This window comes from Bos javanicus, chromosome 22 (assembly GCF_032452875.1).
Source record: "Bos javanicus breed banteng chromosome 22, ARS-OSU_banteng_1.0, whole genome shotgun sequence".
In the NCBI taxonomy this organism is placed as follows: Eukaryota; Metazoa; Chordata; class Mammalia; order Artiodactyla; family Bovidae; genus Bos; species Bos javanicus.
This window is the reverse complement of record NC_083889.1, coordinates 46,038,697-46,052,424: the sequence shown is the minus strand read 5'-3', so window position 1 is coordinate 46,052,424 and position 13,728 is coordinate 46,038,697. Positions and strand designations below refer to the sequence as shown.

General features: G+C 43.6%; 1 protein-coding gene across 5 annotated transcripts in view; it reads left to right on the top strand.

The window, feature by feature from the left end:
* Positions 1 to 13,728, top strand: part of CACNA2D3 (calcium voltage-gated channel auxiliary subunit alpha2delta 3) — a 903,838-nt gene that overhangs the window by 817,721 nt on the left and 72,389 nt on the right. For all 5 annotated transcript variants that reach the window (XM_061396642.1, XM_061396641.1, XM_061396640.1 and 2 more), the window contains one exon: positions 612 to 682. In XM_061396642.1, the coding sequence (XP_061252626.1) occupies positions 612 to 682 (71 nt within the window). The remainder of the gene's footprint in view (positions 1 to 611; positions 683 to 13,728) is intronic.

The window sequence follows — 13,728 nt, the reverse complement described above, 5'->3', positions numbered from 1 at the left end:
TATGGACAAAATGAAGATGTTCCTCAGAAAGTGACTTAGAGAAAGGATGTTTTCTCCACTGTAGCAAATTTATAGAGCCGATGAAGAAGGGATGTATATCCCTTCTGTATATCCCTAAACAGGTCATTTAGGAATTACAAACAATTCTTTTTCTTACTGCTTAGGAAGCCCTTTCACAGTCTGTTTCTGTCTGTATGAAGTAGTGTTTTATTCCCAAGGAATTGAGAGCAGATTAATGCCTACTGCCTCCTTCCAAGAGTGTGTGTGCATGTGCTCCTACATGCGTGTGTATGTGCACATATGTGCACACGTGTGCATGTGTGTGTTATTTCCAGCACTTAGCACGTGTTATTCAATGCCACTCTTACCCCACCCCCCACCCCTGCCATGTATTTGAAACATCCGCATCTGCTTATTTGTTCACTCTGTAATCCCATAACTTCTCATGACTATTAAGACCTTTTCCATGTTTGTGTAACAGTAGTCCTGAAAACCTCCTTTTGCCCTTGTCAGCTCCAGGACACAAACTGTGTCCATTTTTATTTCTTCTCTGGTGTTTGGGCGCATTATTTATCTACACTTCCTCTTGGGTCGTCTTTTCTTCCCCACAGACTGGAGACTTTTTTGGTGAGGTGGAGGGAGCTGTGATGAACAAATTGTTAACAATGGGCTCCTTTAAAAGGTAAGGATTTTATGGTTCCTTGCCCCCTCCCTCCCGAGAAAGGTTGCCTAAATAAAATAAAACAAACCAAGGTCAAATAAAGCAAGCCCAGACTTGACCCCATGGCTGTGTTCATGCTCCAGAAGATCTCCTGAAATTTGATGCCTTTTGCATGAGTGTTAAGAGTCTCAGAAACTCAGCTCACAATGCGTTCCCTGTTCCCCTAACATAGCATTTACTAGAGGCCGGTCCTGAAGTCAGGGCCTGCACTGGAAGGAGATTATATTGGTCTGAAGCAAGTGATTGCGGAGAAGTAGGAAACATTTTCATCTGGTCAAAAAAGGAAGAGAGTGTCTTGTCTCACACTGACAAACTGGTGAAACTTGCTGGAAATCTGGAACTCAGGGATGGAAAGTGATGTTTAGAGACTCGATACAATTTTAGAAAAGCAAGTAAAAATTCACAAAACATGCTCCCAGATAGAGGTAAGTTTAAATCTGCTGCTAGAACACAGCCGAGAGGTTTCAGAATTCATGGTAGGGACTGCTCAGTTGAGTTGCAAGGGCTCCTTTTGACTCTTGAGTGAAGCGCACAGCCCCGTGTCCCTCTTGGGCAGGCCAGCCATACCTGTGGGAACACCAGAGCTGATGGGAAGGGACGTTGCCCTGCGTGACCAGGATGCCAGTGATGCCCCCCAGAAGTCAATTCTTCCTCGCCTCAGCCTCCCAGGGAGAGTGGTGGCCTCTGAAGTGGTACTTTCGCGGACATATTTGATGCTGTTAAATATATAATATCAGGAAATACAAGGATGGAACCCAGCTCGCCTGTGAGAGCTATTGCACAGTGGTTGCCAGTGGGAAAGACAGTCCCCGAGTTTATTACTCCCCTGCAGCTGAATGGACAGGAAGTTTTAGCTCAGGAAATCAGACTTTTAAGCTAGTCAATAAGACCAACTGAGCGCTGTGCTGAAAGCAGGGAATTCAAAAATGATGACCCAATTTTTGAGATTCTGTAGCTTGTTTGTGCCAGAAAGAGGGAAACAAGAAATGATATGTTAAAATGGCATAACTCCAGCACTTCTGCAACCTCTGACACACTTGCTTTCCAGCCTGCCTGAGTGTTCACCCCTGCTCAATTCCCTCTTTAAAATTCAAGTACATTTTTTGCCAGGAGTCATTGTGCATAAGCTTGAAAATTGGGCGTGGAGCTGCCCTGGGGTTGCTGTGCTGGGTTGTCTGCCGTCCGAGGCACCCCGGCTTCTTGTGTCTTTACATGGATGTGTACATTTGTGTTGTGTTAGCTTGTTTTCAACTTGGTGGGGGTAGGGAGAGACAAAAGAGGGAGAATAATCACACACGTGTTTCTCATTTGAAAGCATATTTTTCAACTTTTTTTTTTTTTAACAAAATTACTTTTTCCCCCCCTCTTCCCTCTTGGATATTCCTTTCAAACAGTTTGGTGGGAGAGAGGGAAGGTTGAAGCAGTATTTTAAGTTCCTAGATTTCTCGTTACTGTGGGTGAAGTATGAACAACTTGAATTTAGAGCTTTCTTCTACAAAAGTGGCTAACATCTGAGAAAAGGGGAAGGTTGGGACTCTCTCTTCGATTTTAACAGCAAGTGCTGTCATCCAGGAATTACCTGACAAACCTCCTAGCCCTCTTTGAAAGGCCCCTCATGAGGCCAGACAGAAATTAGAGTTTGAGATTTCAAGTCAGATGGATTGGGTTCAAATCCAGGTTCTTGACATTTTCTAGCTGCATGGCTCAGAGTTAGTCAGTCATGTTACCACCCCAAGCTTTGGTTTCCTTACATGAAAAATGAAGATGCTAATAATAATTACTTGCAAAGGTTTCTGTCAGAGTTAAGGAGATAACAATAAGCATAAAGTTCTGACGCAGTGCCTGGCATATATTAAAGGCTCCGTAATTGCTAGCTGCTGCTATGATTTTTGTTGCTATGGATCTTTGATTTTCCTTTTTACCTTGCACCAGATGATTTTTTTTTAATTCACATATTTCACAACAGGCTTCCCATGACACCTGGCAATGGGGTCTCCATCCAGTATTGGGGTACTGCCGTCCTTTTGGAACTCAAACATTCATGCCCTTGCCTTTTCCAGCATGCTTACTCAGAGAATAAGGTTGACAGTCCTTTTTATCAGAAAAAGTCTGTATTTCAGAAGCCCTGAAAGGATGTAGCTGAAAATAATGGTGTGATGTCAGGCACCGTATTTAACTGCACCCCACTCCCAAATACAGGGTGTATGGAGGCTGAGTTGCTTTGGTGACACGGCTGAGCCCTGGTGAAGGTCAAGGTCCATTCACCTAGTTGACCTGCCATCTCAGCATCTTGGACAGTGCACCCTGGCACAAAGTTTCTTCGTTTGGTCTACTCATACCCAGTCCTAAAGAAACTCCTTTCATACCCAAGAGCCTGCAAACCATCTTCTTCAGAACAGCAGAGCTCAAAGTGAAGAATGAATGCCATCTCCCTTTATCAACCTCCTTTTATCTCTCCCCACTGATCCATAGTCACTGCCTCTCTCTCTAAAGCAAAACGATGCTTGCCTACTTGGAACAGACTCTTTCTTTGGTTGCTTGGCCACTTACCAGGTGTCTTGATGGCTAGTCTACTTAGTGGTGCCATCAGAGGGAAAGAGCATCCGCTTGTGGTCTGCAGTGCCATGTGGGAGGAAGAGAAGACACTGATCTGTGCAAACAAATTACCAACTTGAGGGAGCTTTGAGAAGGTTCTTCAGTTTCACGTGCAAGCAGTCTAAGAGGTATGGTGGTCTCTCTTGGTTGCTTAGGCTGAGTCTTTGATTCAACTCTATCCACTCAGCTTATAGAAAGCATAGTGCTCAGGGCCAGATAACATACGTGGCCTCAGCAATATGAGAATGATGCAGGTAGCAGTAGCTATCTTCCAGGAGCACCTACCACATACCAGGCCTAGGCTGCAAACAGATCTTAACTCTTGCAGTCCTTTCCTGCAACTCGAGAGACAGGTGTAAATAGGACCAGTGCCTAATCTGCCATGTCCAGTGCAAAATGAAAATGGGGGACTTTGCTCAAAAATTACTGAGAATTTCATGACAGCAAGAGCAGAGCAGTAAACAAAGCATGCAGCCCTTCCAAATGGTAGGGTTCTGTGCAGTTACACAGGCCACATGCCCATGAAGCTGGATCTACATGTGTATACGTGTGTGTGTGTGTGAGTTGCTCAGTCATGTCTGACTCTTTTCAACCCCATGGACTGTGGTCTACCAGGCTTCTCTGTCCATAGAATTCTCCAGACAAGAATACTGGAGTGGGTTGCCATTCCCTTCATATAAAGTGGAGCTTGGAAAGGTTAAGAACTTGTCTCCATATAACAGAGTGATAACAGAACTGGATTCAAACATCCTGCAGTCTAAGCAAGCACCAGGAGAATTTTCTAGCCTCTGCTTTTTACCTGGTTCTGTATACAGGAGCATTGTGTAGTGCATGGAGCTTCCTTCAGTTTTGTCTGAGACAAAGTGAAGCATAGCCAAGGAGGATGTTGGCTCAGCAGTAACTTATCTGGGTGAGCAGAACTTTCAGGAAGGGAGGCCAGCCGAATGATAAGATCACCCAGATTTCTTTTAACTGAAGTTGATAAATCATTAAACCAAGTCATGTTCCCAGGCTTCACATATTTTCTCATAAGATACCATATTCCTGGTCAGCTTTTTGTGTTTATTTCTTTATTCTTATCATGGAGAGTAAATGAACTCCCTAAGTAGCCCTGACTCATTTAGGGCTTTTCATTTTAGCTGTTTTCTTTTAACCCAAGTTCGTATCCAGTAAGAGCTTGTATTCATATTTCTCAGAAGCCACACTCCATGGCAGTGACATTGCCCTTTTCAAAACTACTAAAAGAATATCTGCTTTCAAAATATTTTTATTAGAATTCATTTATTTCCACCCCTTCTTGCCCCCAGTGATGCAAACTCAGTGTCAAATATCTAGGGGAAAGAGAAAAAAATATATATAGCCGATCATAGGAGAGTCCAGATTTCTGATAGGGTTTCTTTGATACATGGGGCTTGAACCATGAAGACTTCAGTTTGAGCCTCAGAATGGTCACTGTGTGGACTTGGACAGATTCCTCAGACTTTCTGAGCCTCAGTTTATTCGTCAGCAAAATAAGAATTTCAGTGAGATGGGACTTTTGTGAGACTCAATTAAAATAAGAGAAATAAAAATGCTTTGCAAACTGCAAAGCTACTACACGTAGGAGGTAAAAGATCAGCTGTTGGATAAGATCTCCAGATGTCTGACATTTTTTTTTTCTTCTAATATTCTCCTCTCCATTTTAAAATCACTAATAACCCCCTACCCCCAATGTAGTCACTGCACATCAGTGGCCTCACAGTACAGCATTGGGGTGGGTCTGTGGGCATGAACTCCACCACCATCCCTGGAGAGCTTTGAGAACACACCTCTGCTCCAGCTGTGCCCCCGCGAGATTCGAGATTCGTATTAAACTAGTCTGGGGATGGAGCATCCATGCGATTTGCAGGTACTGTCAGGATCAAGAAATACTAAGTTTAGTGCACCAGGGTTCGAGTCTAGGTGCTACCTACTTTGAAGCTGTCTGACTCTTGGCAAATTTAGCTCCATAATTTTGGCTTTATTTTTTTTTTTTTTTTACGGCAAAATGAAATCAAAAGAATGATTTTTATTCCTGCAGTGAGAGTTAAATGGAATAAACGCATGCTTGTACCAAAGATCCTGTGGTTTCTGCCAAAGGGTCTTCCTTTGTTCTCTGTGTATTAGAGGAAGCTCAAGAAAGGGAAGACCAGTAGGCACTCCTGGCCCTTGGCTTGCAGAGAAATGAAGGTGGCTCTAGTGGTAAAGAACCTGCCTACCAATGCAGGAGACAGAAGAGACACAGGTTCCCTGGGTTGGGAAGATCCCCTGCAGGAGGGCATGGCAACGCACTGCAATATTCCTGCCTGGAGAATCCCATGGACAGAGGAGCCTGGTGAGCTATAGTCCATAGGGTTGCAAAGAGTCGGACATGACTGAAGCAACTTAGCACACAGCACTAATAGTTTGTTTTTGCCTTGGGAGCTACTGAGTCTATGGAGAGTCTCTTGGTTGTGTCTTTTCTGTTTTGTTCTGGTTTTGTTTGTTTGTTTGTTTTCTGTGCGTAGTGCAGCATGCCCGAGATTTCACCCCTCCAAGATCATGTTTAACTTTCCCCGTAGAGCCCGGTGCATGTCCTCCTCCCCTTGCCCCGGCCCCTGCCACCACACACATACATTCATTAACATAGTTGACTTGTATAGAATTCACTCTGGTGGCTTTTTCTAAATTGCCTTTCTAAAAAGGTGATCCACCAGGTAGATTGAAGACTTATACGGTTTCTACCCCCATCTCCATATGATGAAACTGCTCTGGGCTCCATGGTGGGCGACTGGCACTTTCCCTGGCTTTGGTGACTGCATTACATTTCAGCGAATGCCCTGGCCCCAGAATCCAGAGAGTGTTAGAAGAGAAGTCTGTTACGTTTGCATGCCTGCTCCCTAGCGACGTCTTGATACTCAGCAGCTCATGTTAGGAATGTAATGGCTTCTTGGCTTCCTGTTGACCTGACCATGTCCACAGAAGTGGTTTGTCAGAGGTGGCGTTGAAGGGAACAAGAAGTCACATTGGCTTGGACAAGTGTGTTTCTGGGCCAAATTTTCTGGAATGCAGAGACACGGAGATTCCAATGAACTGCTCTTGAAAATCCCAAAGCTGCTGCTTGAGGATCCCCAATTACAACAATTACAATAGCCACTCATCTTCATCCTAACAGCAGCATGTCTTGTTTATTGAGTACTAACTGCATTTGGCCCTTGAACAACACGGGTTTGAACTGTGCAGGTCTGCTTATACATGGATTTTTTTTTTTTTAATAGTCAGTATATTAGGTATTACACAGTCTGTGGTTGGTTGAATCCATGGATATGGAACTGCAGTTATGGAGAAACTGTATACACAGGGCAAGCTGTACTAAGATTTTCAACTGCAGAGAGCATCAGCTTTCCAGCCCTTATATGGTTCAAGGGTCAACTATACAGGCAAGGCATTCCAGATAGTTTACATGCATTACCTTAATTAAGCCTTGTGACAGATTCATGAAATAGCTATTGTCATTTGACAAAAGACGAACTGGATGTGGAGGCTTTAAGTGTTTTAGTAATTTGTTCAAGTTCACCCACAGTAGTGAGTTGTTGTCGTTGTTTAGTCACTCAGTCATGTCCCACTCTTGGCGATCCCATGGACCGTAGCATGCCAGGCTTTCCCGGCCTTCACCATCTCTCGGAGCTTGCTCAGACTCATGTCCATTGAGTCAGTGATGCCATCCAACAATCTTGTCCTCTTTCATCCCCTTCTCCTCCTGCCTTGAATCTTTCCCAGCTAATATCAGGGTCTTTTCTAATGAGTCAGCTCTTTGCATCAGGTGGCCAAAGGATTGGAGCTTCAACTTCAGTATCAGTCCTTCCAATGAATATTCAGGACTGATTTCCTTGCAGTCCAAGAGACTCTCAAGAGTCTTCTCGAACACCACAGTTCAAAAGCATCAGTTCTTCAGTATTCAGCCTTCTTTATGGTCCAACTCTCACATCCAACGTAACTACTGGAAAAACCATAGCTTTGACTGTACGGGCCTTTGTTGGCAAAGTAATGTCTCTGCTTTTTAATACACTGTCTAGGTTGGTCATAGCTTTTCTTCCAAAGGACAAGCGTCTTAATTTCATGGCTGCAGTCACCATCTGCAGTAATTTTGAAGCCCAAGAAAATAGTCTGTCACTGTTTCGTTTCCCCATATATTTGCTATGAAGTGAAGGGACTGGATGCCATGATCTTTGTTTTTTGAATGTTGGGTTTTAAGCCAGCTTTTTCACTCTTCTCTTTCACCTTCATCAAGAGACTCTTTAGTTCCTCTTCGTCTTCTGTCATAAGGGTGGTGTCATCTGCGTATCTGATGTTATTGATATTTCTCCCAGCAATCTTGATTCCAGCCTGTACTTCATCTAGCCCAGCATTTCACATGATGTACTCTGCATATAAATTATAAATAAGCAGGGTGACAATATACAGCATTGACATACTCCTTTCCCAATTTGGAACCAGTCTGTTGTTCCATGTCCAGTTCTAACTGTTGCTTCTTGACCTGTCTGCAGATTTCTCAGGAGGCAGGTCAGGTGGTCTGGTATTCCTATCTCTTGAAGAATTTTCCACAGTTTGTTGTGATCCACACAGTCAAAGGCTTCAGCGTAGTTAATGAAGCAGAAGTAGATGCTTTCCTGGAATTCTCTTGCTTTTCTATGATCCAGTGGATGTTAGCAATTCGATCACTGTTTCTTCTGCCTTTCCTAAATCCAGCTTGAACATCTGAAAGTTCTCAGTTCATGTACTATTGAAGCCTCACTTGGAGAAATTTGAGTATTACTTTGCTAGCATGTGAGATGACTGCAATTGTGCCATAGTTTGAACATTCTTTGGCATTGCTTTTCTTTGGGATTGGGGTGAAAACTGACCTTTTCCAGTCCAGTGGCCACTGCTGAGTTTTCCAAGTTTGCTGACATATTGAGTGCAGCAATTTCACAACATCATATTTTATCATTTGAAGTAGCTCAGCTGGGATTCCATCACCTCCACTAGCTTTGTTCGTAGTGATGCTTCCTAAGACCCACTTGACTTCAACACTCCAAAATGTCTGGCTCTAGGCGAGTGATCACACCATTGCGGTTATCTGGGTCATGAAGATCTTTTTTGTATAGTCCTTCTGTGTATTCTTGCCACCTCTTCTTAATATCTTCTGCTTCTGTTATGTCCATGCCATTTTTGTCCTTTATTGTGCCCATCTTTCAATCAAGCTGGAATCAAGATTGCCGGGAGAAATATCAATAACCTCAGATATGCAGATGACACCACCCTTATGGCAGAAAGTGAAGAGGAACTCAAAAGCCTCTTGATGAAGGTGAAAGTGGAGAGTGCAAAAGTTGGCTTAAAGCTCAACATTCAGAAAACGAAGATCATGGCATCCGGTCCCATCACTTCATGGGAAATAGATGGGGAAACAGTGTCAGACTTTATTTTTGGGCTCCAAAATCACTGCAGATGGTGACTGCAGCCATGAAATTAAAAGACGCTTACTCCTTGGAAGGAAAGTTATGACCAACCTAGATAGCATATTCAAAAGCAGATACATTACTTTGCCAACAAAGGTTCATCTAGTCAAGGCTATGGTTTTTCCAGTGGTCATGTATGGGTGTGAGAGTTGGACTGTGAAGAAGGCTGAGCACTGAAGAAATGATGCTTTTGAACTGTGGTGTTGGAGAAAACTCTTGAGAGTCCCTTGGACTGCAAGGAGATCCAACCAGTCCATTCTGAAGGAGATCAGCCCTGGGATTTCTTTGGAAGGAATGATGCTAAAGCTGAAACTCCAGTACTTTGGCCACCTTCTGTGAAGAGTTGACTCATTGGAAAAGTCTCTGACGCTGGGAGGGATTGGGGGCAAGAGGAGAAGGGGACGACAGAGGATAAGATGGCTGGATGGCATCACTGACTCTATGCACATGACTGAGTGAACTCTGGGAGTTGGTGATGGACAAGGAGGCCTGGCATGCTGCAATTCATGGGGTCGCAAAGAGTCGGACATGACTTAGAGACTGATCTGATCTGTGCCCATCTTTGCATGAAATGTTCCACTGGTATCTCTACTTTTCTTGAAGATATCGCTAGTCTTTCCTATTCTATTGTTTTCCTCTATTTCTTCACTTTATTCACTCTGGAAGACTTTCTTATCTCCCCTTGCTATTCTTTGAAACTCTGAATTCAGATGGATATATCTTTCCTTTTCTCCTTTGCCTTTCACTTCTCTTCTCAGCTGTTTGTGAGGCCTCATCAGACAACCATTTTGCCTTTTTGTATTTCTTCTTCTTGGAGATGGTTTTGATCACTGCCTCCTTTATAGTGTTGTGAATCTTTGTCCATAGTTCTTCATGCACTCTGTCTGTTAGATCTAATCATTTGAATCTATTTGTCACTTCTACTGTATAATTGTAAGGGATTTGATTTAATTCATAACTGAATGGTCTAGTGATTTTCCATATTTTCTTCAATTTAAGTCTGGATTTTGCAATAAGGAGTTCATGATCTGAGCCACAGTCAGCTCAAAGTTGTGAGTTGGGAGATGGAATTTGAACTCTTGTCTCTGAAATTCCAGGCCATGTTTTCCTATTCATCACTCATCTGTTCCCATAGTTGGAGAAAACTGAAGTATTTTCTGGAAAGATATTTGTTCATCTTCCTGCTTGTTTTGTTTCAAGAGAAAGTAAAAGAAGTCTTTCAGAGTTGGAATAGAATGTATTGGTTATTTGGTTGTACTAGAAATAATAGTAAGTTCCAGAATATCAAAGGGTTAAAGAGTACGGAAGTCCTCTAAATATTGAATCCTACTTCCTGTGATATTCACTCTGAAGCCCTTCCAGAGATGAAGCTGTATTCCTGACTCCTAGTTTTCTCCATATCCCACATGCCCAGTGCAGTCCTAAACACACGTGGTCATAGCCACCATGTAGCACATCTGTCCATGGTGTCTGACCCCAGGCAATGAAAGCAGGAGCATTCAATAACACATGTTGGGTTTGACTAATATCAAGGACACTGGCAACACCAGTATCCTTAGGTTCTGACATCCTGAGCCTCGGTCATGTGCCCCGCGGCGTGCCAAGAACGGCCCAGGCGGTACCATGGTGCCCTTGCTGGGAGATGTGCACACGGCTCCAGGAACCTGGCTGGGCCCAAGGGTGCTCCTCTAGAATCCAGGTTTCCTGCCTCAAACGGGCTTGGTGTTTACTCATTCCACAAGCAGAATTCAACTATTTCCTTCTATTTCTTACTCAAAGAAACAAAAGAAATTTTACCTTTTCTACACGGGATTAATCATGATTGCATTTTCCCCCTTCAGTTTCAGGGAAGGCTAATTTTCATGGGCCAGTTGAATGAGCAAACAAGCAACTGGCTAGGTGGACCTACTAGGCACAGGGCAATCCTGTGCCCAGGATTGAAGCAGCTGTGGCTGCTTCCCAGAGCCACAGGGACTTCACTCTAGAGCGTTAGTTTCCTCTCCATGCCCCAACATCTGAGATAACACTTGGATGGCACAAAGTAATTGATTATTTCTTATTGTTACTGCTTTTATTACCTGGGTGAGATGCTGATGTGACCAGTGTCTGTGACTTTGTTTCTTTTTGTAGTCTCAGCACCAGTTGATGAAAAGCACTTGAGGCTGATCAACCCTCTGCTTAATCTATAAAAGAGTGAGGCTCACCCTCAGGGCTCTGTACTCGACCCCGAGGGGCCCGGATACCTGGTGCACTGGGCTTCTGGCTGGTGCAGCCTTGGGGCACTTATTCTCTTCTGATGATGCGTGCTCATTAACTAGGTAGGTTTTAGTGATTTTCCATCAGAGGGTTCAAAGGCAGCTTCAACTCACCACCTCTGCTGTGTTAGATGTGCTCTGTTGATCTTAAAGAATAGTACAGTCTCTATAAGAAGAGGCTATGGGATGAGTTGGCCACCTAGGCAGAAAAGAAAGAAGGAAAAGCTCCTTTTGGATCTTATATTAGCATTCAGATCAACAGATGGGGCTTTCCCTCTCCTGGCTGTTCAGGTGTAAGAAAGAGTAAGGCTTCCTGGTGACAATCCCTTTGTTTAGAATTTCCTATGTTCCTGCTCTATTCCCCTGACACTTGGAAGTTGAAAATTGCTCCAGAGAACACATTTTATAGCCCAACAAAGAATACATATTTTTTACATGCTGCCCTAGTGAGTCACTTGGTTTTTCCTACTTTTTGATTGAAAATTGTTTAAATATGACCCTCAGTGGGTCCTTATGGTTTTAGGGCCATATTTGCAAACATTAAGCTGTTTCAAGACTGGGTTGGGGGCAGATTTTTAGCCAAAGTGAGTTAGAGTCATTGCAGGTAAAGTGCCTGGCGTCACGGTCACATAGTAGGTGTTTAATAAATGCTGATGTCCACCATTAGTAATGACCTTAAATTAGCTGCACTCATGTCTTTGAAATTCAGCCTTGTTTTTTTAGAAGAAATCGTGTTCTTGGTCATAATTTTTGTCTTGTTGGAAAAGAGCAGAATCAGGAAAACGGCTTTAAGTAAATCCTAATGTTGCGAGCCAGGCACCCAGTATAGGACACATAGGGTTGCCCATGCTTGGTTTGCGTTGCTTTGAGTTTCTTCCTCAGAGACTGTATCTGCCTTCCGGCAAAGTTTCAAAGAGACCCATCTGGGGAGCACAGAGATGCTAATGATAAGGTCTCCCTAGCAGCCCGGTTGCTGTGGCCTGGTGGTGATGTCATGGAGATTAAGGCATGTTATCTGTAATGAGAATAAACCCTTGCTGCTGAGTGCAGCAGTGCAGCGCCAATCTTGGGCTGGGCAGGACGCTCAGGGCTTATTTTAGAGCCAAATGAAAGCAGGCCGTTATCACGTTCTTTAACTATAATCAGCCGAACAGGATACAGGTAGCCACAAAATGGAGTTATTTAAAACAGTAACAAAATCACACAATCTGGAAGTCTCTCTGCAACATCTAGTTAAAGCTGTCTTAAGTGTGGAGAAGACAGAGCAGGTTTATTTTGTAACCTCCTCCATGGTAATCAGATCAGGAAAGCTTCCTTATGAAATGAAAGGCAGGGACCCTGACCCAGAGGCTGCCCCCAGAGCAGTTGAGTTTGACCCCAACTTGTAAACTGGAGCCTTTGAAAATGATTCCAGTAGAGTCCTGAGTTTCCAACCATCTGCCTGTCAGGGCAGTTACCAGGGAAAAGGGGTCTCACTAGCCCGGGCAGTTGGTCCAGCCTAGCCTGGTGACCCCATAACAGCCCCTCAACTTGGGATGAAAGTTGATTCTGGATATTGATTATGAGACTTTATCTTGGGTAGCTTTTCCTGTGACATTCCAGTAAGACTCTGGAGTGGGGCACAGGGCTGAATTCTAAGCATTTCCTAGGACCTGTCAAAACCTGCTGCTGAGCAGAAGGCAGAGAGAAGTGGATTCAGTGTGGTCCCCATATAATTCTGGCTCTGTACCTGTTAGGTATGTGACCTTGGACACATTTTTAGGCTGGCTGAGACTTGGTTTGCCCCTCTGTGAAATGGGGATGATTAGACTCTCGCAGGGACATCCTTAGAAGAGTACCTTGCTGACTGTTGCTAAACAGACTTCAGTAAACATCAGCTATTGTTACCCTGGTCTCCAGCTATAAAGCTCATGGACAGAAGCTACCACATGATCCCTTGATAACCCTTGCATGGCTTCTGAAGGTGTCTGTTACTGCAGTAACAAGTGTGAATTTTACACTGCATCATACATGCCAATGAGCTAAGAAAACCAGGAGGCCTATCCAGCCAGCTGGATAAAGCCTGAGTCAATTCCCAATGCGTTTAACACCACCCCCATTAATTAATAATGGCAATGAAAACCAGACTAATAAATTACAACAGCAGCTGCAGCCCTGCCTTCTGCTGAATGCCTCCTCTGTACTAGGCACTGTGCTAAAGGCAGTGCGTGTGTATAACCTCATTTAATCCTCATGACCGCCCTATAAGGAAGCCATTGCTCTCACTATTTTACAGATGAGAAAACTGAAGCACAATGAGGGTTAAATTAAAACATCATTGTAATATGTAGATGAGTTATGATTTGAGCTTAGGTCACTGGCTTCAAAGGTAGATTGTTAATCATTAAGTTTTTTTGGGCTCCAAAATCACTGCAGATGGTGACTGCAGCCATGAAATTAAAAGACGCTTACTCCTTGGAAGAAAAGTTATGACCAACCTAGATAGGATATTCAAAAGCAGATACATTACTTTGCCAACAAAGGTCTGTCTAGTCAAGGCTATGGTTTTTCCAGTGGTCATGTATGGATGTGAGAGTTGGACTGTGAAGAAAACTAAGTGCCGAAGAATTGATGCTTTTGAACTGTGGTGTAGGAGAAGACTCTTGAGAGTCCCTTGGACTGC